The sequence below is a fragment of the Oryzias latipes genome, chromosome 12 (assembly GCF_053564925.1).
Source record: "Oryzias latipes strain Hd-rR chromosome 12, Olatipes_Hd-rR_3.1".
Taxonomy (NCBI): domain Eukaryota; kingdom Metazoa; phylum Chordata; class Actinopteri; order Beloniformes; family Adrianichthyidae; genus Oryzias; species Oryzias latipes.
Genome location: NC_136248.1, coordinates 2,047,198 through 2,074,404, shown reverse-complemented (window position 1 = coordinate 2,074,404; position 27,207 = coordinate 2,047,198). Strand labels below are relative to the sequence as shown.

The 27,207-nt window shown below is 44.9% G+C and overlaps 1 protein-coding gene across 5 annotated transcripts in view; it reads right to left on the bottom strand.

Moving 5' to 3' along the window:
* wdr7 (WD repeat domain 7) overlaps positions 1-27,140 on the bottom strand; it is a 104,008-nt gene extending 76,868 nt beyond the window's left edge. For 2 of the 5 annotated variants that reach the window (XM_023961066.2, XM_023961069.2), the window contains exons 1-16: positions 26,990-27,140; positions 25,263-25,434; positions 25,079-25,185; positions 22,514-22,592; positions 21,893-22,067; positions 18,731-18,807; positions 18,446-18,565; positions 18,215-18,360; positions 17,260-17,362; positions 14,277-14,393; positions 10,025-10,172; positions 9,019-9,134; positions 8,736-8,868; positions 7,447-7,667; positions 6,544-6,739; positions 5,278-5,492 (exon numbers count right to left, since the gene is read on the bottom strand). In XM_023961066.2, the coding sequence (XP_023816834.1) occupies positions 5,278-5,492; positions 6,544-6,739; positions 7,447-7,667; positions 8,736-8,868; positions 9,019-9,134; positions 10,025-10,172; positions 14,277-14,393; positions 17,260-17,362; positions 18,215-18,360; positions 18,446-18,565; positions 18,731-18,807; positions 21,893-22,067; positions 22,514-22,592; positions 25,079-25,185; positions 25,263-25,421 (2,112 nt within the window). In that variant the 5' untranslated portion in view covers positions 25,422-25,434; positions 26,990-27,140. Of the gene's footprint in view, positions 1-5,277; positions 5,493-6,543; positions 6,740-7,446; positions 7,668-8,735; positions 8,869-9,018; positions 9,135-10,024; positions 10,173-14,276; positions 14,394-17,259; positions 17,363-18,214; positions 18,361-18,445; positions 18,566-18,730; positions 18,808-21,892; positions 22,068-22,513; positions 22,593-25,078; positions 25,186-25,262; positions 25,435-25,527; positions 25,660-26,989 lie in introns of those variants that run through there. The other 3 variants (XM_023961068.2, XM_023961071.2, XM_023961067.2) reach the window with 2 other exon arrangements.
* Positions 27,141-27,207: the final 67 nt, after the last annotated feature.

Here is a 27,207-nt window from a genome sequence, read left to right as displayed (position 1 = left end):
TAATGTCTCATCAGGCAGACCAGGTACCAGAAAAGGTTTGAGGGTTTTAGTGAAGCGACATCGTCGTCATCCGCTAGTGAACGGAGCAGAAGGTCGCCGCTTCTCTCCGTGTTCAGAAGCTCGGCCTGCGAGCGCTGTGGCACGTCCAGCTGAAATGGGTTCTGCGATGTGAGGAAAATGTGCTCTTCATCTTCATCTTCATCACAGCTTTTCTGCCTGAACTTCAACAGGAGCCCCTGCAGATCTGCATGTGTGGTTTCAGTAGAGAGACACTGCCATCTAAAGGTGAACAGCCACGTTACAGGAAGCCACAAAACCCCATTCCAAGATTATGTCTTTAAAAGTTTGGACAACTTCTTATTTTGTTCCTGCAAGTTTACAATCCAATTCCCCAAATCCCCAAATCTTTTAAAATATGCAACATAAATTATGTATAAATAGTTCAAAATAAAGAATTAATGAACATTAAGTAAAAAAATGAGGGTTTAATAAGAATGTAAGCAGTGAATGTTACAGCTGAATCAACATTGCCGAGTCCAGACAGACATTATAGACCCACTCCCATGAAAATGGTGTTTTTGCTGATTTTAACAGGTTTTTGTGGCATTTTTCTGATGATAGAAGACATGGAAAGAGAACATTTAAAACTGCATTTCTGAGTATTTCTTTGTTTAAATTGTTGTGAATCTGGAGCAGACGAAGAAATGTTATTTAAAAAAGGATAGTAGAAAATACAGTGGGCGGAGCCACAAGCTCCCTGCTCCGCCCCTTTCTGATCGTCCACCTGCAGACCAACAGATCCATGAAGGTCTTTGTTTTCCTGGTCTGAGCTGGTCAGAGGTGAATTTGGAATGAACTGCTGCCGCTCCGCAGAAACAATGTCGCAGAAAACGATACAGGTTTTTGGATTTTAGCTAAAAACTACAGAAAGACCACTGGAAAAGCTTTGACAATAGATCAGAGGATGATCGGAGAGGGACTTTAACAAAAAGAAATCTGGCTTAGAATCATTCAAAAATAATATCAGTATTTCTGGCCTCCAGGAAACTGATGTGACACCATTTCCTGTCACCAACACTCACATGATCCGTTTCTTTAGGCAGTCAGACCGTTGCCTCAACCTGAAACTTCCAGGCCAAAGACACCGAAATGTTTTGATCTGAACAGCAGAATCGCATCGGTAGGAGGGAGCGGAGCAGAACCCGTCCTGATTGGACCAAACGGATCTCCAAACACTGTGTGCAGTCTGCCTCCGCTCCCCTGCAGGCTCAGATCTGTTCACAGATCAGTGATCAGGCTCAGAGGACAAACTCAAAGTCACACATGAACGGAGGAATCAAACCAGCGTCAGCGGTAAACACAGTGCTGGAGGGCTGGGCCTGAAAGGGAGAATTGTTTGGGTTTATAGTCTGACATTTCATGGTCATTATCCGTCATTACTCACAGCGGGGAGAGCACAAAGGTGTTGCGAGGCACGGTGAGGGTTGATGAGGGAAAGAAATGTCAGAGGCGTGGAGAGAAGAAAAGAGAACCTGACAGAACCGCCGCGCCGCTGCACAGATTGCAGGGCCCGTGTGCATTTTCAGTAAAGAGCTGTGATTACAGCAGTTATAGCAGAGGGAGAAAAGAGAACAGCACAAAGGTTAACAGCTGAAAGCCCCGCAAGAAAACTGGGGGGGGGCAATGGCTTCTAAGTGAACCTGTAAAAGTCAAACTGTAGCAGCAGCTGAACCAAACGCAGTTCAAACACTGAATAATTGACGGTGTTTGTTTTCAGCGTCGGCGTGCACCATGTGGGCGGAGTTTGATCTGCCACAACAAATCAGACCATCTGAGCCTGAAAGGCAGACATTGGTTCAGCCAAGAGCTGGCTTAGACAAAAACAACACGCCACGCCTATCAGGCAGTCATTACCTATGGAAGCATTTCTGTAGAATAATTAAAAATACAAGTCAATACTAGAAATGCTTTTTCATTTTCAAACCATTTTAAAGCCGATTATCTATTCCAACACTAAATACTTGCAGGTTTGTGTGACTGACAGGTGTGTGACACGGGGCTTGAAGGGTCTATATCATGCAAAAGCAGCTTTTGGAGCTTTTAAGTGAATTATACTGAAAAGTATTCCTCTAAATCCTGCTCTCTGAGCACCAGCCCCTCCCAATCCAGGAAAACAAGTGGGTCCTCACTTTGTGATGTCACAAAGTGAGGAACCGCCCCTTCCAGGAAGAGTCTGTGCTGCCGGCCCCGCCCCCAGGGTAACAGACACGCCCAATTTCTCAGTGGAGCTGGCAGTGATCGGCTAAACGCTTTCCTTTTATATGAACAATCTGCACATCCATCTTTGTAAAAGTTTAGATGTTTGTTTGTTTTCGTAGGAGAAACTCAGACACGCTGCTGAGGCCGACTATGCTGATGTCATGAAATGGGTGGAGCCCACATTGAGAGAAAGGCGGGGCCTCAGAGATCGAGTCGTCTTACTTCCGGGTTGGAAAATGAATTGCAAACATGACTAAAATTAAATCCAAAAAATGGTTCTTTAGTGTGCCAAAGGTCATATATGATCATAAATGTGCATAAAGTTCACGCTGAAAGGTTTAAGAAAAGCAGGATATAGATCCTCAACCTTAATTTGGCTGATGGGGATTTTACCGCGGCCCGGTGGAAAGGGGTGGGGGTTGCCGTGGATGCTTAATTTTTGTCTGATTTTAAAAAGAATAAAAACCTCTGATCGTCACAAAAAACAAATCTTTTAATAATAGTAACAACAACAACAGAGAACAGCAGTGGAACATATTCTACCAATGAATGTTGGGAGTCCTATGTAAACAGCCTCCGTGTTGGAAATAAAACGTTACAATAAATCCATATTTTGAGCAGGACTCCTTTTGGCCTACTGTTGTTTTTTTCTTTGTCTTGAATTCGTCGCCCGTTCTTCCATCTTTTCTTCTGTTCCTGCACTGATCCCTTATCCGTTTGCAAGGAAACGGTCCACATACAACTTTTCTCATGTAGCACGCCGCCGGACTACTTTTAGTGCTCAAGTGACTCAAATGTAACCAACAGAATCCTGTTGATTTTCAAAACCAACTTTTTTCAGAATAAAAGATTGTTCAAATCTTTCCAAACTTTACAGCTCTAGTGATCAAAGGTGTAGCTGAGAGAATCCATCCATCCATCCATGTGACATATTCCACTTCCGGGTTTCACGGACGCGTGTGGCTAAACAACCATCTTCAAGTGACTTAAAAGTTTATTTTCCTTTGACTTCACGGTTGATGCAGATTTGATTCCTTTCAATTTTTAAGCGGACTCATCACACATAACCACAGTCGCACATATATTTTGGATAACTGATCTGCATTTGATCTGCATTCTAAAAGTTATTTTTTACATAATAATTTAAGTAATTCATCTTTGTCATGTGCTTTATTGATGTTATATATTTATTATTATATATTTCAGGATTCTTAATTCTGTCTGATATAGTTATTTCATTCATCTTCTAATCCGTTTGTTCCCTTTCAGGGTCACACGGCTGCTGGAGCCTATCCCGGCCACTTGTGGGCAAAGGCAGGGGGCATCCTGGACAGGTCGCCAGTCTGTCACAGGGCCACACATACCACACACCCAAGCACAGTCACACCTATGGACAATTTAGATTAACCATTTAACCTATGAAGCATGTTTTTGGACGATGGGAGGAAGCCAGAGATCCCGGAGAGAACCCACGCATGCACGGGGAGAACATGCAAACTCCACACAGAAAGGTCCCCATTGATGTTCTGGTTCCGGTCCCCCAGCCGGGACTTGAACCAGGGGCCTTCTTGCTGTGAGGCTAGAGTGCTAACCACTGCGCCACTGTGCAGCTCTGATAACCGTAACCATATTATTACATGATTTATCATTATCTGGTCTGATATAGTTAGACAGCTCAAATGATCAAAGGTGTAGCTTTGATAAATCATGTAATAAAATGGATACAGTAGAACGGGGGGGGGGATTCTATAAGTTCGCTTCCTTCCACCCCCTTTCAAGCAATATTTAATTTTATCCTAAGTTTGATTCGTCATTGTATGAATGTATAACTGATGACTGTATTGTTTGTGTGTATTATTCTTATTTGATTGTTTGAAATAAACCATTTTAAACAAAAACAAAAATCAAAATCCATCCATCAACCTGACTGCCACCAGGTGACGTCTGACCTGAACTTTTCACTGCCCTTCATTCACACAGCGGCCCTCAACCAAACCAGGAGTCTAGAATGAAACATGCTGCCTATTAGGACTCTCCAAAAGGCCTAATAAGGTGTATGTGTTATGTTGAGTCAGTGAATACACCAGACAGTGTCCTAATACGACCACACACACACACACACACACACACACACACACGCAGACCTTTCATTTGTCTCCAGCAGCCTTTTAATTGGTCTCCGGCTTGAGCCGGTTATCGGATCAAGATGACCTTTGTGTCTTCGTCTGCAGGTGTGTTCTACCTTTTTTGTTCAAAGAGTGACAAAAGACAACATAATTGAAGGAAGATGAGATTTTTCACCCGTGGATCACGGATCCATCCAAGTCTGACAGAAACCAGGAGAAAACCTGATGTTGACTTTACCCAAAACCCTCATGGAAGAAGAAAACAATGAAACAGAGTTGGAGTCAACAGCAGACATGGCTCTGGAATAGAAACGTGCCGTCATGTGATCAGGACAAACGCCACTGAAACTCATTGGTCATGGTTTAAACCTTTGGTCGCTAACCCCCGGGCTCCAAATTGGTACCGGTCCATGGGATAGTTGGTAACGGGCAGAGGGGGAAAAAATGCCCTACAGGTTTCTGTTTTTATTTATAATTTGGTTCTGAAGGAAGTTTTATTTTGAAAAACCCCTGGATTCAGTCCACCACAACAGACTAAATCCTGACACACGTCAAGTCAAAAATCCAGCTGCTATTTTCTGCACCGACTGCTAAATTCAAACTTTCAAGCTAGCAAAGTTGACCAAAAACAAACATTTTTAAAATGTTTCTTTTGGCAGAAAAATGCCAGAGAGGAAACAGTCTCTGACTTCAAAATAAAAGCTGCATTTAACAGAGAAAAACCAGGAGTCTTTCTTCCAGATTTACCCCAAATGGAATTATTGTCACAGTTGCTGTGTTGTGTCATGAATCCATATTTATGTGTTTAGATGATCTAAGTCGTTCAGCTTTGTGGCGGTTCTAATCCCAGCTGCTGAGCGTGTGGTGGAGCGTGTGACCCGGCTGTGGTTACCTTATCTGCATTGTCTGCAGCCAGCAGGTTGGTGGCCAGCGTCTGCAGTTTGTGCTGGGCCATGTTCTTCAGGGCCGCCAGGCTGCGGCGAGTCATGGCCTGCTTCAAGTTGACCGCCGGGTGGCTCAGGGCGTCCACGGTGGCGGGGGCCAGCTCATCACAGGCGTTCAGGATCTCCACGGCGGTGATTCCCATCACGCAGCGATCCAGCGCTCCTGGATCCCACAGAGGAGACACGGTTCACTCCTGCTCTGCAGCTGTGGTTGATTACTCACGGCGGACGCGATAATGGGACAGTCCTAATTGTTACTAATCATTATGTACTTCATAATGGGGGTAGCTCAGGTAATGGGGCAGAGCGGTCAACCCCGATCGGAATATTGCAGGTTCAATTCCCGCCTTGCCCGTCCATATGCCATAGTGTAGGGGTGGCGAACACGCATGCGGCTCTTTGTGTCTCATCATATTTTCTATATACTGTGCCTCATTTCCTTATTTTTTCCATCTTAAATCACACTCCAACCACCAGAGGGTATTAAAAATAAATAATAATAAATAATAATAAAAGTAATGTGGCAGTGTGCGCAGGTTACGCCCAATGCCGGGACACAGATACAGATTTGATGTGCTGCAGACTGTTACCATCATGGTCAAAATGGTTAAATTCAGAGTATAAAGATAAACGCAGGACGTTTCTGGAAGAATAGGAAGATTCTTACTTTTTTACTGAACAGAATGGCGTCACGATGTTTATTATTATGAGCTTTTGGAAGCAGTAAAATAGTTCATGGCAGAAAAGAACAAAACGCATCCCGGAGAAAATGAAAAACTCTTCCTGATCTGACACAAACTGTCTCCTCTACTAACAAGTTATAGCTTTTCAAAGTGCACATTCAAAACGGCCATCATTCCACTTTCCTTCTTTGTGGAGCTCACAGCAGAAAGCTGCAATCCAAATGAATAAAGAATAAAGATGAGGAAGATGCTAGAATAAAGAAAGAGAAACAGGAAAACAATGGTTGAGGGATTTATAGTATTCAACCAGTGAGTGAGTTCGTTATCTTGCTTTCGTATTGTTTTTTACTTTAGTAGCTTAAATAAGCTGTGTCCAAATCCAAATGATGGGTTATATATAAGACAGCAACACATTACAGCGAAGAGTTATCAGTATCTGTGTCACCATGACAACCCCACAGAAGAACAGACCCTTTCATTGCTGAAAGCTAGAAGCAGAAGAACGTTAGATAACCGTCACCCTCTCCTCACCTGTGTCCATCTGCCAGACGTAGACGGAACCATCGGAGCACCCCACCACCAGGTAGTCGTCAGCCGGACGCCACTTGATGACTTGGATGGGGAAAAGGTGTCGCGAGGCCAGCATGATGCACTTCCTCTCCCGGAGGCTGAGCAGCCCGACGGAGTGGTCGCTGGCCACGGAACAGACGCAGTGCTGCACGCGGGTCTGCAGGAGACGAGCAAGAGATGGATGCAAACGCAGCGTTTAGCCTCGATTGCAAAAGGGGTTTATACAAATATACACCTCCCGCGTCAGAAGATTCATAGCCCCCGTTTGTAACAGTAGCATCTGTCTAACACAACCTTCATGAGCAGAGAGAGCGGTCCAACAGTATTCTGGATGTTCCTGTTTCCAGAGGGGAACAGGTCCTCATCCTGACAGCAGCCTGTGATGCTTTTCTGTGGGGCTTCTCTTGCATAGTGGGTAAGAATCAAGCTGAGTGTTTTTGGGTGCAGACATGTCTGTGGTCACATTGTGCTTTCAGCCTCTCACCGCAGAGGGGTGGAGGGTCTGCCGCCAGCTGGATGCTGAGCAGAGGCCCCACCCCTTCAGGCCTTCACTCTCAAAGCTGCAGGCCTTCACTTCAGGCTCCACCCACTTTTATGAAAGGAATCAGAAAGTCTTTGTGCATCCAGCATCTTCATTAAAGCTCGTCTGTTGCAGGTCAGAGATCGACAACACAAAGGGATTAACCCAAAAACCCGGAAACCGGCTTTGGCTCATTCCAGACTCTGAGAGGTTGGACTTTTCCTTAACGTTAATTTTAAATGAAGTGGGCTCCACAATAACGAGAAGGTATTCCAGCTGTTTCCACGGTGACGACACTGAAAAACGCTGCAGGAGAGACGGAATGAATGTCCCAAGTCGCTTACGCTGCAGTTTTCGGGGGGGACGATGAGCTGCGTGATCTCCCCTCCGTGGACACAGAAGATGTGCTTCATCTCTCCGGTGAAAATGTCCCACACGATGACGGAGAAGTCCACCCCTCCAGACACCAGAGAGCGCTGGTCGTAGCGCGCCGAGACCTGGTACGGGTAGAGGACGCAGGTCACCTTGTTCCGATGACCTCGCAGCGTGCGGTGGGGGGGCCAACCTGCAGAACAGAGGAGGACCGCAGGATGATGATGATGATGATGATGAAGATGTGTGCGCGGATCCTTCATGAGAGCAGCAGTTTCTGAGCTTCTTTCACTAGTTTTTTAACTCGCTGCAGCTTTTCCTAAATGTTCCTAAATCAAACGGATTAGAAGCACAACCACATAGGAATCCTCGCTTCCATAAATGTGCAGACTGTGCTCTTTTATTTATAACTGCTTCCTTTAGCTTTTTTTTTTTAAGAAACATGGCTTGTCATATCATTTTTATGCAGATGACTGCCAACTGTACGTGCCCATTGTTAAAAATAATGGAAGAAGCCCCCTGACACGCTTATTTAACCGCCTGGGGGACGTCAGAGTTTGGTTGGCTCAGGACTTTTGAAAACTTAACGAGGAAAAAACTGAGGTCATGATATTTGGACACAGGGCCAATCTTGACTTGGAGCCCGTTCAGCACCACGTGAGGCCCACAGCCACCAACCTTGGCGTCATCGTGGACAGGAATTTTAAATTTGTCAAACTGATAAAAGTTTTTATCATTTGAAGCTTTTATGTAGAGTGAAACCCTTTTCATCTTTTAATATTTTCGACCAGGTCATGCTCGCTGGTGAAGATAATTTCAACAGAAAAGGGGAAATACAACTAAATATCCTTTTTATTTTTTTAATAACGATCAGCAAATCAGAAACAAATGAAATAAAGAACAGCTTCTTCAGCAAAATTACTTTTTTTTTTTAAAGTTCATCATGGGAGTGTTTTATTTTCACCGCATTCTCTGCCCCACATCTGCATGCGTTCATCCTTTGTTTGAAGCCGGCTGATCTCCTGCAGCCACTTTCACACAAACCTCTTTGGCGATCAGCCTCCGTCTTTATGTTTGTTTGAGACGATTGTTCGATGGAGCCTGACTCCCTCCACAAAACCCTAGGTGTGCCATCTCTCACCTGTCGGGCTTCCTCTTTGGAGTGCATGTGCACCCCTGGTGATACTGCGGTAAATTTGCGACTTTCTAGAACTAATTTTAAACCGCAGATGTTCCAGCGGCTGTGTTGTGACAGCTTCACCTCTGCGCAGCATGTGCTCGCCCTGCAGCAGCTGCACGATGGCGGTCTGAGTGGCGGGAACCAGGATGATGCTGCCGTCTTCCCTGCCGCACACCAGCCGGCCCTGCGAGGGGATGTACACGCTGGCGGTCACCTGTAGGGGGAGCCAAAGCCCACGTTGTTTATTCTAGAGCTTAACTGCAAAAGCTGTTTTATAAAGAGAAGAACTGCTGCCTCGTCGTCTTTTTATGCATAAACGCAACGTGACAGAGAGGAAGCTGCTTCAAGCCTCCTGTGTTTTCACCTTGATGGGTTCTTCTTTGCCCGGCAGGACGCTGAGCTGGTCGATGATGCCCGCGGAGACGGGCTTCAGCTTATCGAACGCCTCCTGCAGGCTGATGGTGGACGACACCTGCAGCTCTGAGCAGCAAACACGTATGGAAGGATTAGGGTTTAGAAACATTCACACCTCATCTCCTCAGACTTCTGCCTGCTCACTTAAACGGACACTTCGCTCCGGAAATCAACTTTAAGAACAAGTAAGGTTTAATTAACGCAAGAAGTGCGATAATTCTGATGATTCACACTTTGTCTGCTATTAACCCGCTTAAACCAGGGTCACTTACAAAATAAATAACTATTCAAGCAGTTTTTAGTCTTTTATTCTTGTTATTATTTCGGTTTGGATCACTTTTTTTCCACTCTTTACATGATTTATCATTATCCGGTTCATAACTTTGATCAGATATCTATGCCTTATCAACACATTATGAATACTTAAGCATCAACAAATCACATGACAAAGATGAATTACTTAAAAAATTATGTAGAATAGACAAAACTCTATTTTGGATATCAACATAGCACATGTAGATTAATTATCTAAAATATATTCAGATTATTTTCATTAGAAAAATCCTGAATCACTGTTTGGGGAAAGTGAAGTGACATAATTGTAGATCTTTAACCATCTTCACTAACTGATGAATAAATTGCGTTATTATAATTATAAGGTTAAGCTGTGATGAAGCTAAAGTTTGCTTTAAAGAGGCCAGCGTAGTGATACAGAACATTTAAGTTATGTCACCAAAAGGTTTTTAGGCGTGTGGTTATCAGTGTGGGTAACCACACCCAGCAGCCAATCAGAATGGAGTATTCACCCGGACCATGGTATAAACCTGAATAAGTCCAGAGTAATCAGGATGCTGCACACTGATGACTTCACGTGTGTGAACAGCATCCCTTGAGTGTAGGCTGGCGGTCCGTGCGACTCGTTTGTGGTTCAGAGAAGCGGGGGGGGGGGGTGTCACCTGTACAGGTGGCAGCAGTCCGACTGGGCGTGGCGTCGGGGACGCTCCACAGGGAAAGCCGGCCCGCCGAGTCCCCCTGGATCAGGAGCTTGTGGAAAGGCTCCCGGCGGCCAAAGAAGAAGCGCGTGACCGGTGGACAGATGAGGAGCTGCAGGGAGAAAACAAAGAATGAATCCCCCCCCTTTCTGCAGGAAGACAGGTCAATCTCCCATGAGGCCTTGCAGCATCATCCTCTTCCCCACACGGGGTCATCTCCTTGATAAGCGCTAGTGAGACGTGAAAGCAGGTGGGCATGCTCTCCTGAGGCCGCACAGAAACTACAGCAGTAAACTGGACCCCCCCACCCGCACAACCGAGAGTCAACACAACTTTATTGTGAACAAACACGAGTTCACGTCGACGTGAAGGGGCGGGATCGATAAAACGAGGATGGAGGTCACGTGACTCGCTGGGCTGCTGTGAATATTTTGTGTGTGTCTGTGTCAGTGATGAGTCTGCACCCTAATGCATCGCCTTCAGCCTTCGTCCCATGCAGCGGTTTGTGGGCGGAGCATTGACTGTATGTAGAACTGGACTGGACTTCCGGCTCCAACCAAATGAAGTCACTTCAGTCGCCATTTTTCCTGCGATACGTCCGTCGCCACGTCCAGAGCCAGATGTTCTCAGTCAGCCGTGATCGGTCCGTTTCTATGGCGACCGCTCGCTCCAATCACGAGTGAGCATGCTGGAAGGCCACACCCCTTCCACTGAATGCTCAAACGCTTCGAAAGGTCACCACGGGACACCTACTTTTCTGAAGCATCTGATTGGTCAGTTTGTACCTTGAATAATTTTCAGTTGAGAAAAAGTTTTTTTTTTTAAAAGACGATTATCAAGAACATGTTTGGGGGAAAAAAGGTATGAGATCAAGAATGGTTCTTCTGATGAACATTAAGACGGAAGAACGGCTGTTCATTTCTCTACAGAAGTCTGTGGGGTTCTGGCTTCTTGGAGCCAGCGGGTACTTCCTGCATGGATAAAACGTGCACGCGTGTTTCTGCACGTCGGTGCTAACAGACGGAATCGACTCGGCTTTCAAATAAAATCACAGATTTGTCTGCGCTTATGTCATTTCCTGTTCTGCTCTATTTGACATCAGGACTTGAAAAGTCACATGACCTCCATCCTTCTGCACCGGCGTTGAAGGAAAATCCCGCCATCTGTCCACGCTCAGACGAGTACAGCTGCGTTGCACGTGTCCCTGCATGGATTTAGGCCAAGATTCTACCAAAAATTACAGTTCAGATGTTCAGATCAACTGACCTCTGCAAGAGAAAACACCTTCAGACAGACTCAAACAGAGCCAGCTGCCATGTTAAAACCTGCAGAAAGTCTCTTCGGTTTCCCGCCGCAGCCCTTCAGAGCCTCACGTTCACGCTTCTACCTTTAGCTCTCCAAACACAGGAATCCCCCAAAGCGACACGATAACATCCCAACTTATAGAGTCTGAAAGATAGTTTTAACCTTTTTCAAGTGTTAACTGCACATTCCTGCAGGAACCCTGCTGGCTTCTTCTTTGCCTTTAACCCTTGTGCTATCTTGTCCAGATGACCCCACTCCCAACGTTAACGTGCCTCTGAGGCACGTTAACGTTGGGAGTGGGGAGTGTGCTATCTTGTGGTAACCCCACAAGATAGCACAAGGGTTAAATGCAACTCAGTAAAACAACAATGGGTTTTGGCTGGAGATGCTGTAACATGGGGGCTCCTGTCAGGACCGCCGCATAGAAAACACGCCGCTGCTGTCAGATGGTCGAAGCGGACCGATAACATCCACAAAGAACGCCGTGCCGTCAACTTCCTGCCAAAACTCTATAAAAAACCACAAAGACGCAAGGAGGAGGGGGAGGTGATCCACCCGAGTGATGGGATGGGCTGCTGCCACGGCAGCTGGGGCGGTTATGGTGGTGGTGGTGGAAAAGCGAGGGATGGCTGAGCAGCGTGCAGAGCAATCGGTTAATCCAGCTTCTCCGTGGGGTGTGGGGGGCAGTGCAGAGTGCCACCGCATGAATGCAAACGCACACTCCAACACACACCAACTTGGACCACAGCACACAAAGGCAGGAGGAGGGAAGAGGACACCAGCACACAGTCACTTGGAGAATGGCGGATCTGAAAACGTTTCCAGCTGCACCGGATTTAAGCAACATTTGGATCTGAACCGGTCCTACGGGTCTCTTCGTGACTCCTTTGTGTTCCCGAAACATCCTCGGTGGTTTTCAGAGGATTTCTACCGCGAGGTGACAAAGGCGTCAGACAAAGATGAGCGGCGTGTTCCTGTCACTTCCTGCCGTGCGTCATTCTGTGTTCGACTCCAGAAGTCCTGGTCGGGACCCAAAGGCAGCTTTGGGGACTTTGCATGCATCTTCATCAGCATCTTCATCAGCATGAGGACGGATGAGGAGAGTGATGGAGCCTCTGAGGGAGCAGATTGGCTTCGGTGGGAGGAAAGCATGAAACCAGAGCGAGTTCAGGCCGTCAGGCAGGAGGAGACGAAACCACCAGGGCGCCAAAGCGGGACGCCGTCCACGGCTCACACTCCTTCCCTCCCCCCCATCTGCAAAACTCTGTCTGCGGTTTAAACAGCATCAAGCCAATCGATTAACTGTCACATTTTTAAACAAAACCAACACATGGAAATGTTGGGATTAAACAGTTTTTTTTAATGATTTAAATTTTGATTTAAATTAAGGCTAAAGCTAGTATCAGTCTTTTATTAAATAATTCAAATTTAATTACAAAAAAACACTTTAAAGACCCACTCCAACGAAAATCATGTTTTTTGCTTTACTAAACACGTTCTTGTAGCGTTTTTCTCACGATTGTAGACATAAAGAAAAATTAGATTAAATTTGCATTTCTGAGTGTTTCTATATTCAAATCATCTCAAATTAGGAGCAGACGAAAACAATGCAGTTTGATAAAGAGCCTTTTTGTTACGTAGAAAACTGGGCGGGCTGTGAGCTTCCGGCTCCGCCCCTTTCTGATCTTCCACCTGCAGACAAACAAATCCATAAACGTCTTCGTTTTCCTCGTCTGGGCTGGACTCTGGATCAGAACCGGACAGATGGTCTTTTGTTGCTCTGCTAATGTTAGTGAGGGACTGTAAGCAAGCTGGAGAACGTGTAATCGGATGGATCACGGGAAGGAAGGGCAGGCTTACTCTGCGCCACCTTAAACTCAGAGGTGGAATTCTGAAGAACTCCTGCCGCTCTGCAGAAACTATGTCCTAGAAAACGACACAGGCTTTTGGATTTTGGCAAAAAAAAACAGCATCATCCTAATGAAAAGACCACTGGAGACGCTTTGGAAACATATCAAAGATGATTGGAGTGGGACTTTAACATGTTTTCTGTCTTCTAAAATTGGAGATTTGTTCAGAAAAACAATATGTTCTAAAAAAATCAAAACCTTTGGATGATATTCCACAATCATTTCAGCATTAAAAACCCAGATGTCTGCAGTGTTCTGCTGCTCTCATCTGAGCGGCTGTGATGCTGCGCAGGTCCCTTTCTGCAGGATTTCTGTAGAGGAACCGTGAGCGACGTGAAGCCGCCTCTGTTGGCGCTGCAGAGGGATGATGGGAGTGTGAGCCGCTGAGTTGATGCCGGCTTTTCACACTTTGCTCCTCTCGTCTGGATGAGCTGCAGGGGAACTGATCTGAGCCCAGCTGAAATAAGGACCACAACGCCAGTTCTGCACGTCCTGCTGCCGATTTTCTAAAGATTTGAAGTCTGACTGTTGGTGAGTAATGTCTGTGGTCTGAGTAGAATCAGAAAATATAAAACTGACTATAGGACCAAATGAGGTGCGATGGGTCTGAAGGTCTCAGAACATTGAGGCGACACCGGACTGGGGCCGTGCAGTCAGCAGCAGCAGGAAGACCCTTTTCAGGAAAAAGCTTCAGGGTTTTTGGGAATGACCATGAATCCATCTGAACTTTCATCTGCAGGAGTCACGTGATGCTCTGCTGCAGACTCCATGCGCCCGTGCCGATTCACAGAGTTACTTCAATGCAGGGCACTGGATGGAGACGCGGGAGTGCTGAACGTTTGGTCCTTCAGAATCCCACTCGGTTTCACTGCTTTCTGCTGTGGAGCTGCAGATCATTCCAGACTAAAGATCAGGCCGGTTCGTTTGTGCAGCTCATCCAGGATGGAGACACGCTTCCTCTTCCTGCCTGGGGCTTTCAGAGCAGTTTTTGCGGGGCTTACGGGAGCCTCTAGAGGCCGGTGTTGGTATAGCTGCTCTGGGGTGTAGAGCTCCAAGTCGTACCCGCCGGCAGGGAGGCAAATCACCTCCACCGCCTCCTCACCTCCCTCTTCTTCCGTCTGAGAGAAGCGAGGAGGGCATGGGGGGAGGGGGGCGTGGCAAACAGCAGGCATAACAAAAAAGGCAGATAAAACAATTTAATACACACAAGACAAGAAATCATAAACACGATCGTAGATACACAAATGTCGACACACAAAAAAAACGACACAGGGAGATCAAGAACGAAAAAAGCAAAAGAGGGGTTGACCTGCGCAGTCCCGGCTGCACGTCTGCGGCTGCAGCCGGGACTGCGCAGGTCAACAACTGAGGAGAAAGCTGCAGCCAGACAACCACTGAGCCTCAACACCAGTTCCGTTTCTATGGCAACAGTCATTTTCTAACAGGAAGGGAGGAGTTAAAAGAGCTTAAAGTTTCAGGAGGTGATCACCGGTGATTACGGAGCTGCTAAGATTTGAACCGACGTCTTGGTTCACGTTCAGATATTTTACGGCGTTCGCTGCCGTGAACTCCGGCTCCACCTGTGCAGCTCGCGTGCGCTAACATTAGCCTGTGTTGTCCCACAATCCTTTGCTGCCAAAGCTTGTGCCGATCTGCACTCCTGACGCTTTACGTTTTACATCTCAGGTCCGACTCGGCTGTTCACGAAATCATAACGTGGTTTATAACTCGATAACAAATGTCAGAAACGCGACAGCGGGGAATCTCCAGAGCTCAATTATTATCTTTTTATTTTGGGATATGAGTGGAGATCAGATTTCTCTGCTTCACATTTAAACTGCCAATGAAAAATGGAAGACAACAGAAATACTCTTCTTCTTCTTTCAGGCATATTTTCCACCAGTAGAAGTTTTAGCCACGGGTCATACGGGCAATTGCCCTGGGCACAAATTTAAAGGGGGGTGGCAGCTCAGTGCTTGTAAAAAAAAAACAAAGAAATCTACACCACTATCGTTTTTTTTAGTGTAACGGCCTGAAACCTGCAAATTGGCGACCCTGCAGCTGCAGGCGCTGCTGTCTTTGAGAAGGAGCCGCAAATGTGTGGGAAGGAAAGGGGAGGAGTCAAGGCGCAGGCAGCGGGGAGCGCAGCCGCGATTGCGCAACACCAGGATCACCGCATGCCTTTAAATTCCTCAGCTCATGCTAATAATGTTATTCTTTATCAACTACTGTAGACATTTTGATGACCTGTCTTTATTTTCCATCAATGTATTCTTTGACTGTGGTTTAGTTGGTGTCAGTATTTGACATAAAGGCAGCAGGTAATGCAGGAAAACAGCTGCACTTTATGACATCAGAGATAAACTATAGATCCTTTGTTTATGAAAGTATTGAGGTTTTTGGAGAATTTTTACTGTTGAAAAATGTCAAATATTTTTGGAGTAATCCAACGGATGAATTCTATGATTTAGTTTTTAATGTTTTATGACCTAAAAATGATATTCACAATAACAGGTATTTAAAAAAAATCAAATCCCTCTGATCCGTTTCTCAAATACACACACAGACATGAACTTGTTGCTAAAAATGCGACCAGGAGTCCAGCCGTTTAAAAAAATGACAAAAAAGCAAAGAAAACGGAATGATTTGATTTATTTCTAATCATTAATATTTCCAGACTTTGTTTTGTTCTGTTTCATATTTATGTCCAAAAAGTTCAGTTAAAAGGTTTAAAAGTTTAGCTTTAGTGTGATCAGTAAATGTTTATCTTGTTCAGCCCTCAACCTAAAGCGTGTTTTTGATTTAGGCCCCCAGTGTGACTGAGTTTGACCCCCCCTGTAATTCCAGTTCATAAAATTCAGGCCTTTTTTTGTAAAATGGGTGAATAAAAATAGGGAACACAAGAGGATGTCATCAATTTGTATGTGTGTGTGTGTGTGTGTGTGTGTGTGTATGTGTGTGTGTGTGTGTGGGGGGGGGGGGGGGGGGTTACTCAGTGTAGAACCGCCACTGCTTTCCACCTTCAGAAAACTTTGCCGTTTGATTGTCTGTTTGGCTTTGCAGAGGCAGACATTTAGGAAAATTTACTTCAGCATCTACCTCACTGAGCTTCTGTAAAGCTTCTTTAACCCTTGTGCTATCTTATGGGGTCAAGATGACCCCCACCCTTACTTTGACGTGTTCTCCCTACCATGACAAAGGTGGATAAAGGTGGAAAGATTTCATGTAATCCATGGACACCAGTGAAGATCACAAATCATTGAAGAAAAAAGGTTCAGAGCACTGTCTAGTGGGTCTAGATGACCCAACTCCCAACGTTAAAGTGCCTAAGATAGCACAAGGGTTAAAAAAGGGATCATTGTTTTATTATTATTTAGTATTATTTAAAATTATCTTTACGTATGAAGAGCTGGGGATTTTTTTGGTAGAATAAAAAGAGTTTGTTTTTGTTTTTTCTTTGGGTAAAGTGTCTAAATTTCCAAATAATTGTTGATGCATCATCTGCGGCTGAGTAAAACCTTTGGCTACGTTAGAAATGTTCCAAACAAAATAAAAACGAAGCTAAACTCTGAGTTCCTAACTAAAGATAGAAGCTCTGCCCCTTTCTGACTGAGGCAACCAAAAAAAAACAGACAGACGGAAAACGAAAAAGCAGCTGCAGGCTGGATTCCAGCTCTTCCTGAAGGATCTGACGGATAGGATATAAACCAACTATTGGTCTGTTTTTGCTTTGACACTGAGTACCGATGTGAGAAAACCTGAGAAATGCTCCAAAACACCAAAAAGAGAACAGCTCTATATTATTATGACCATGTTTGTTCCAATCTTATGAAAAAGAAAAAATCTCTCTAGCAGCTAAATTGTGATGAAAGCTTTGCTGTTCTTCAGTACAAAAGAGGAAACATTTAAATGTTTAGATTCTTTGTCAAAAAGGACATAAAGACAGTATTTAGAGTCTCATCAGATCTACAGAAGAGGCCTGACCTGCTTGTCTGCACGCTCTGCGATCTTGTAGATGAGCGGCGGGATCGAACCCTCTTTGGTTTTCCCGATATCGCGGCGGAAATGTTCGCTGGCGGACAAACAGCTGAGGACACAAGAGATGCCACGATTAGAAGGTGTGTGTGTGTGTGTGTGGGGGGGGGGGGGGGGGTAAAAAAATAAAAACAACACATTTTTCCAGGTTTTTTTGTTGTTGCAAATTTGCCAAATTTTTTAAAGTTTAAAATTTGACGGTTCCTTCAGGAAGTTGTTCAGACTTGCTTGGATCCCTGAGGGGAAAATGTTCTGTCGCTGCTTTAAATGCAGAATAAAATATCACATCTTTAAAAAAGTTACGTTTTTTAATCAAGAAGGGGGTAAAGACCCACTCCCATGAAAATCCTGTTGTTGCCGTTTCCAACATCTTCTTCTAGTATTTTCTAATGAATGAGGACGTAGATAGAGAAAATTAAGCTGAAAATGGATTTTCCGAGTATTTCTTTATTCAAATCACTGGGAATCAGGAGCAGGTGAAAAAACGCCGTCTGATAAGAGATCGTATTTGTTACGTAGAAAATACGCTGGGCGGGGAGCTGGAATCTGGATCCATCTAGTGTAAATAAAGGGATGATGGGAAATGAGTCGAGGCTTAAGACCCGCTAACAACTCGGACATGAATTTCTGACGAACTCCTGCTGCTCTGCAGAAACTATGTCCCAGAAAACAACACAGGGTTCAAGACTTTAAGACTAAAAACAGCCTCATCATCATAAAAAGACGACTGGGGACGCTTTGGAAGCAGATCAGTGGATGATGGAAGTGAGACTTTAACCGATGGAGGTAAAACATTTGGCTGGAACTTCCTAAACTTGCTAGAATTGTGGTTTTCGGGCCGCACTTCTTATCGCGACCAACAAACGCCTGCTACTCAGAGGCCGTGAGGGGAGCAGCAGGTCACCTGGCTGGCAGCTTGTAGATGCAGCTGCAGCCGTCCTCAGTCCAGATGATGACTCTGTCGGCTGCAACGAACTCTCCACCCGTCCAGGACTGGTCGTTTTCGCTGGCCACCGAGCAGAGCAGCGAGTAGTCTCCTGCATCGAACACCTGATGTGCGCGCACACACACACACACACACAGTGATGCACAACTGCAGCCCTGGAGAGGTCAGCAGATGTTTCAAAGCTCTCACCCTCCAGTATTTGGAGCAGACGACCAGCAGACTGCTCTGCGTGAAGCTGCAGAAGGAGATGCTCTGGCAGCCCTGACAGTGGATGGGTTTGGACTCCTCTTCAAACACCGGGTCCAGGTCCTGAGCAAACACACATCATGCACAAGATCTTAACTCGGGCACGTTAACATTGGGAATGGGGTCATCTGGACCCCACAAGATGGCACAAGGGTGAAGCGGATCCACTCTCCCGTTACGGCCATCACGTCTCTTCACAGGCGTAATAACTCATTTCTGGGGGCGTACCTGCATCTTGCTGACCTCTGCCGTTATGATCCAGACCTTCAGAATGCCGGTCACCGACACGGCCACCACGGTGTCCTCTGCAGAGACACGTGCAGGACAACATGAGGCTCCACGCCACACGCCAACACTCCACACGCCAACACTCCACAGAGCACTTTGAAAGATGCAGCAGGAGGTTGATGGTGTACAGCGTCCTGCGTTCGCAGGAGCTTCTCTTTCTTTTTTTGCCGTGTTTATGTCTTGATTGGATTCGTCTTTTAGAACTTTTCCGAACTGAAACATACGGCGAGGGTTTATTCAGTTTCTATGGAACAGCCTCCCAGAAGCCTCAGGGCCGCAGAGACGGTTCATGTTTTTAAAGGAAGGCTCAAGACCTGCCTTTTAATCTAGCGTTTAGTTGAAATTTAGGAACTCATTTGATATTTCAACTATTTATGATCTCCTTTAACTAATTTGATTTTTCCCCCCAACCTTTATTTAACCAAGAAAAAATCTCATTGAGATTAAAAATCTGTTTTGCAAGAGCGTCCTAGCCAAGACGCAGCAGCACATTTGAAATGTGTGTGTATATATTTATTTATTTTTTAATTGATACCTAAGATTTCTTAATTCTGATAAAAGTTATGAACCAGATAATGACAAATCATGTAATAAAATGTTTACGGTAGAACAGGGGTGGGATTCTATAAGTTCGCTTCCTTCCACTCCCTTTCAAGAAATATTTAATTTTATGTCTAATCATCCTAAGTTTGATACCATGTGGGACAAAATAGTTGGTACCCCTCAGTTAAAGAAAGAAAGTCCACAATGTTCACTGAAATGACTTGAAATGTTCAAAAGTATCAATAAATTAAAATCTATTGATAATTAAATGATCAAAATCAACCATTACTTTTGAGTTTTTGATTAACAGAATTATTTTAAAAAACAAACTAGTGAAATAGGGTTGGACAAAAATGATGGTACCTCCATAAAAGACTGAGAACTAATTGCCCAGGGGGTCATGATGAACTCAGGTATGTCCTTTCATTGACATCACAGCTGTTTTCAAACCCATAATCAGTCAGTCTGCTTATTTAAAGGGAGACAAATAGTCACGTTGCTGTTTGGTGAAAAGGTGTGAACCACACTGAACATGGACAATAGAAAGCCGAGGAGAGAATTGTACCAGGACATTAGAAACAAAAATATAGACAAACATGGTAAAGGTAAAAAGGCTATAAAACCATCTCTAAGCAGCTTGAAGATCCTGTGATGACAGTGACACATATTATTCAGAAGTTTAAGACCCACAGGACAGTAGCCAACCTCCCTGGACGATGGAAGAGGAACATTGATGACAAATGGAGGAGACGGATAGTTGGAACTGTATCCAAAGAGCCCAGAACAACCTCCAAAGACATTAAAGGTGAACTCCTAGATCAAGGTACATCGGTGTCAGATCGCACCATTCATGGTTGTTTGAGCCAGAGTGGACTTCATGGGAGACGACCAAGGAGGACACCACTGTTGAAAGGAAATCATCAAAAAGCCAGACTGGAATTTACCAAAATGCATTCTGGGAAAATGTCCTTTGGACAGATGAGACCTAACTGGAGCTTTTTGGTAAGAAACATCAGCTCCATGTTGGTAGACTCAAAAATGAAGCACCCAACCAAAAGAACACTGTCCCTACTGTGAAACATGGAGGAGGCTCAGTTCTGTTTTGGGGCTGCTCTGCTGCATCTGGAACAGGGGGTCTGGAAGTTGTGAAGGTCAAATGAAATCTCCAGATTATCAAGGCATTCTGGGTAGAAATGTGCTGCCTAGTGTCAGAAAGCTTGGTCTCAGTCTTGGGTCATGGGTCTTCCAACAGGACAACCATCCAAAACACACAGCCAAAAAACCCCAAGAATGGCTCAGAGAAAAGCGTTGGACGATTCTGAAGTGGCCTTCTATGAGCCCAGATCTGAATCCCATTGAACATCAGTGGAAGGAGCTGAAACATGCCATTTGGAGAAGACACTCATCACACCTGAGACAACTGGAGCAGTTTGCTCATGAGGAGGGGGCCAAAATACCTGTGGACAGGTGCAGAAGGCTCATTGACAAATACAGAAACCGTTTCATTGCAGTGATTGCCTCAAAAGGTTGTGCAACAAAATATTTAGTTATGGGAACCATCATTTTAGCCCTATTTCATTAGTTGTTTTTTTTTAAATAATTCTGTTAATCAACAACCCAAAAGTAATGGCTGATTTTGATTATTTAAATTTTTTCTATAAATTTTAATTTGTTACTTTTGAACATTTCAAGTCATTTCAGTGAACATTGTGGACTTTCTTTCTTTAACAGATGGGTACCAATTATTTTGTCCACCACTGTACGTCTTTGTTGATTGCTTGAAATAAATCAAAATCTTATTTATTTAATGTCTTTATTCACATTTAGCATTTTATATCTGTCATTTAAGGTTTATTTATGTACTTTTGTGGTTATTTATGTATTTTAATTTTAACTGTATTGGTTTTCCATCTTATTGTAACTCCAGTGTTTTCCTCAGAGGGATCCTCCTCATCGGTGGTGACTCTTCTCAGTAAACGGTGTCAGTGGGGTCAGTGGGATCTCCCGGGTCCGGCTCCTAAACTCAGATCTGGGGGGTCCCATGGTTGTGCATTCTGTTGACTTGTGTGTGTGGGGGGGGTCACTGATGTGGACATGTCCCCAAATATCGTGTCCCCACTTCAGTACAAAGCCAGATTTCTACATCGCATCATTTTAGCATTTTTTCTTAGGTTGGTGTGTGTGTGTGGGGGGGGGGGTCGGCATTGTGTGGGTTTTAACTGAAATATTTGTTTGTCTGGTCCTTTTGCTTTTAAATTTGATTATGTTTTTATGTAAAGAACTTTGAATAGCTTGCATTGTAAAAGTGCAACACAAAAAGTTTGATTTGATTTGATTTCTTCCCAGCTGATTTCAGACACACTGAAATTCCAAAAGCAGCAGTTTACCGGAGGCAGAGGGTGAAAGGGGGTCAATACTGAGAATAAACAGCTTTAAAGCTGTATGATTTGTCGAGGACAATGTTTCTCCAAAAGCATTTAACATTTGTACCAAAAAAAAAAAAAAAAGGTCACACATCCTTCCATTGACCAACGAAGCAACCTCCGCCCCCCGTCCCACCTTGTGTACGATGAGATCTGATGATGCTCATGGAGCTGATCCAGTCGGGGCAGATCTTGGAGACCAGTGAGTAAAGGACCTCCAGGCTCGTGGCGTCCACAACAAGGATTTCTGGGTAATGGCCGTTGCAAAGGAGGCGCCCCTCCTTCTCAGTACCAATGGTGAACTGATAAAACTGCAACAGAAAAGCCAAGAACAGGTGAGAATGACCATTAGTTCTGGATAAAAGACAATAAAACAGGTTTGGCTTAGACATAAAAACTACATTTACTGTCAAAAAACAAACATTTATTTATCAGTTTTAGTTTAGCTTTTAGCATTTTGGTTCATATGACAACCAACAGCAGCCCTTTGAGACGGACTCTGCAAACCTGTTTTAAAAGAAGAGGCTGCGTTCAGCAGACTTTTAGTTAGAACTCTGCTCGCAGCATTGATCTGAACTATTTGAAAGAACCACAGAGAGACAACAACCGTCTGACAAAAAGGCCTAAGTCATCGGGACAGAAACCTTCACGTCTGATGAGGACAGGCGGCTGCTGTGGTTCTGACGTTGCTGCGGCTGCTGCAGCCTCTGAACGCCCGTTTAGTGGGACCCGTGCGAGCCGCGGGTTCTGCCATTACCTGAATGCCAGTGTGGGCACAGGCCAGCTTGGTGAACTCGATGCAACGTCCGTCATTGACATCCCACAGACACATCTCCCTGGAAACCAGACGGCACAGAAAAGAATGAAGGCTTTGCATCCTGTTTGCACGGTTTTAACATAAAAACAGAGAAGAAAACAAGCGAGCGATGCAACATGCGGACTACAGTCAGCAGCAGATCTACCACAGAAAGGACATTTCACACCAAACTGGTTGCTCAGATCTAGTGTCCAAATTTCCCGGTTTGGGCACCATATAGGTGCTCTCTATTTTGTTGGAGTGCCCTGGAAATTACCCAGAAGTCTCTGAGAAAAACTAGTGTGCATTGATGCTGATTAGATTAGCAAATCCGGACCAAATGCAGTCCGTCTGAACGATCTGTCATATGAAAATGGAGGCAACAAGTCGCGTGAGGGAAATGAACTGTGAATATTTGACATTTTAAAGAAAGAAAACGTAGTGGGCATGTGTTTAAGCAGCATTAAAATCCAGGCTCGCACACACTATGCACTGTTTTAGGGGTTAGCCATGAGGATTCAGACACCGTCTGTATCACATGTGTCAAACTCGAGGCCTGCAGGCCAAACGTGGCCCAAGGGAGCATAAAGGTTTTTAATTTGTATTACATATTTATGTGTAGCTGCTGTTGCATTTATTCAGTGTTTGCAGGTCTTATGTGTGTTTGCAGACAAACTGTTGTCATCAAACCATCAGTTGGATGCAAAGCTGTGTGCAGCCTTTATTGTAAAATGTTACACGTGTCAAACATGTTCTTTGCAGCTCAGTTTTATGTTATTTTTCTTTATTCACTTGGACAATTTGATCCTTCATTAATGGAGTTATGTGGGTTTTAAGAAGTGGAAAAATGTAAAAGATTTATGCTAGAGCAACAAGCTGTGTTTTCTATGCAACTGTAATTATCACTGCAAAAGTTATAATTAAGAAATATTAAGTTATTTAACATTAAGGAGTAGTTACATTTATTCGTCATTACATTTAGTTACATGTATAAGTTATATCTGGCCCTTTGACGATGGCCGCTATGCTGATGTGGCCCTCAGTGAAAATGAGTTTGACCCCCCTGGTCTGTATAATAAAAGGCTGAAGGAAGTAAAAAGACCCCCTCCAGTGAAAATGCTGTTTTTAGTGTTTTTAAAATGTTCTTGGATGATAAAATAATATGTATTCAGACAATTAAGATTAAATTTGCATTTCTGAGTATTTCTTTATTCAAATCAACGTGAATGAGGAGCAGACGAAAAAATGCTGTTAGAAAAAGATCAGATTTGTGATGTAGAAACACAGTCAGTGGGCTGTAAGCTCCAAGCTCCGCCCCTTTCTCAGCCACCTGCAGACCAACAGATCTATGAACGTCTCTGTTTTCCTGATCTGAGCTGGAATCTGGATCAGAACTGGACGGATGGACGGGTCTGATGTTGCTGCTGTTTTTGTTGCACCGCTAATGTTAGCTTGGGGTTGTGAGGGGCTGTAAGTTAGCAGGAGAGAGTGTTAACAGAGATCTCTCAGTTATGGGTGATGGTAAGTGGGGGCGAGGTTGCTCTGCGCCAACAGTTTCACCCACAACTCAGAGGTGAATTTCTGATGAACCCCTGCTGCTCTGCAGAAACTAGGTCCTAGAAAACGACACAGGATTTTGGCTAAAAACGGCATCAAACGATGATCGGAGTGGGACTTTAACCAGTTCAAACAGTAGTAGCTCCGTTTCCATCGACTATGAAATTGCATAAATTGTTTTTGGGAAAATAAATTCGCCTCATGGGAAGACGACAATTTCTGAAAAACTCACATTTGGGCTCAGAGGAGGTGTTTCCTCAGGCGTATCAAAATTGACAAGTTTGGCTAAACTACACAAACTACAAAACTACACTTTTTAAATTATCTGAGTCATGTGACCAACAACCGCATGACGATGCCCTTCTTGGTAGGAACTGGCGATCTTGGGCGCTGGACAGCAGGCGCCACTAAAGGTCCCACAGCGTCACACGGCTCATCCAAAGTTGAGTGCCTCATGTGGAATTGCTGGATCCACAGCTCCTCAGGAAAATCACCAACCACCATTTACCCAAATGGCTTCAACCGTAGCCCCTCCCACGTGTAAGGAGCTCGCCGCCCCACGACCTGAAGTAGATGCTGACGTCCTCTTTGATAGATGATGATGAGCGCTAGTGCCGTGGCAGAAATGTGAAGGTATCTGCTGTCAATCAAAGCATTGTTCACATCCGTTGCCGTGTTCCTAAATGACTTATCGCGCGAGTCGGTTTGTGTTTATTCACGTAATTCGGATTTCATGGAAACGGTGTCATTGCAAAGTTGTGTTTGTTCAACATTTCTAGAATTTCAAAGTTTTCGTCATGGAAACACAGCTATTGTGCCCTTGACTGCCCCGCCACTCACATCTGAGATCGCAGTGAGTCTGGCTTTTAGATGTTTTAATGCATTTTGAAGGTGGAGTTAACGTAAAACTGAGATACGCCAGATAAAAAGAGGAAAATGCAGAATAACCATCATCCAAACACGACCCACCCACTCTCTGACGCACTGACGATGTACTGTTTGTCACTGCTGGCGCTGGCTTTGGACAGGCAGGTGATGGAGGCCGTGTGGCCGAACAGCATGGCCCTGGGACAAATCTGAAGAAAAACAAGAAAAAACAGGGTGAGAGGTCAGGAAGAAAAAAAAAATCACTAAGGCTAAAGCCAAGACATACCTGCAGCTCAGGTGTCATGTCCCACAGGCAGATCTGGCCGTCGTGGCAGCCGGTGACGATGGTGCTGAAGTCGTCCATCACCAGCAAGCTGCTGATGCAGTGGGTGGGGGCCGTGCGGCTCCACAGCACAATGGGGAGGACCAGGTTGTTTCCTGACATCGTGGCGGCTTGTCTGAATGGACAGAAGGAGGATTCAAAACGCTTTTTGGGGGGGCTTTGGTGATGATGTTCAATGGTCTGAGTGTGACTGTAGGAAAACTCTGACCTCTGACCTCTGACCACCACATTGAGGTGACCCACAGACTGAAGATCATCCGGCGTTTGTCTTTAGGTACCACAGAGGGTGTCACTGCGCACGCCGTGTGCACATGTTCACTTCACCGTTGAAGAACTTGGTTTCCACATTTGAAATGTTCCGTGTTAAAATATGACTGGGATAGCTTTTACTTTGATTTTGATTCACACAAAGGGAAAGTGGACTTCGCGGACATTTGTGAGCCAATGGCAGCTTCCTCATGACTTTGGTTCAATTCACAGCTTTGTGAAAGGTGCAAGATAAATAAGGCCCCCAAAACCCCCTAAACATTGAGGAAACTTGATGAAACGCGCGACGTTCGCCGTTGCAGACCCGAATCCCACACGTCACATCATGACGAACAATGTAAATGAGTGTAATGAGGAGCGGTCATGGGTTCTAGCCCTTCAGACACCATAATAAACTGCACTCTGAGGACGTGAAGCATGTAACCACATTAAATGAACAATCTTCTAAAAATATGAAAAACTTCAGAACCACTTTTACAATGTCATGTGACAAATGATGGTGTTTAGAGCACAGATAGGGAAGATGTGGCATCGAAAAAGACCAACAACCCTTCATTTGATGTCTACCTGTGATTACCAACCTTCCCCACTGTTTTCTAGCCACAATACAAAGGCGATCAGCAAGACGTAAAATATGAATAACTTGCTTAATTTTAGGTCTATTGGGTTATTTTGTTTATTTCTGTGTTCGGAATTGGAAGCTCTATTGTTAATGGACACTAACTTTTATCTCTGGATCTTGGAAATGTGGCTTTTTGCAAACATGCAGAAACCACAACACCAATCCTCATCCTCCCTTCATAATCTGCAGATGTGTTCAATGACACGCCAGGTTCCAGGAAAACAGAATGCTTACAGAAACCCAGTCAACCTTTCGTTGTTGTGTTTCAGTATTTGTTCATCTGGGATTTGTAGTTGTTGTATGTCAACGTGTCTTGCACCGTCTCGGCCACCGTAGAGGAACACTGCAGACATCTGAATTCTTCAAAGCAAACCAGCACTGAGCTGAGAAAAAACTGAGATGTCGCATCACAAACACTTCAACACAGCTGTCAGTCAACCCGCAGAGTCCGTAAGGCCCCGCACCGATTCACGCGAGGATTAGCATGCGGTAAGTCACGACCCCGGGCCGTCCCCACGGAGAAAAACACTGAACTGACCGCGTCACCTTGGAGTTTCCTTCAAACCTGATCAGTTCCAGGCAGACTCCAGAGCAGACACGGACTTCATCCTCGGAGGAAGACTACCCTAACCCCGAACCGACGCGATCCTGCGGCTGACATCCAGACGGACTCAGGGAGGGCTAGCCGCGCGACATGCTAACGCTAACCCAGACTGCAGTACGCTGACTTCCGGGTTAGCCTCCAAACCAAAACCCTCCGGAGGGGAGCGTTCAGACTCACCGGGGACCGCAGTCCAACGACGAGGCCTCAGACGCAGAGACTGCAGGAGAACCACAAGCCTTCGCCCGGATCCTTCACGCCGCTGCTCCTCAGACGGATCGATCTGTGCAGTCAGCTGATCGGTGGACGTGTGACGGCTACATCCGGTCCCGGGAAAATAAAACACCGCGGAAATATATACTGTGCTTTTAAATTGAGTTATAACCGATACAAACATG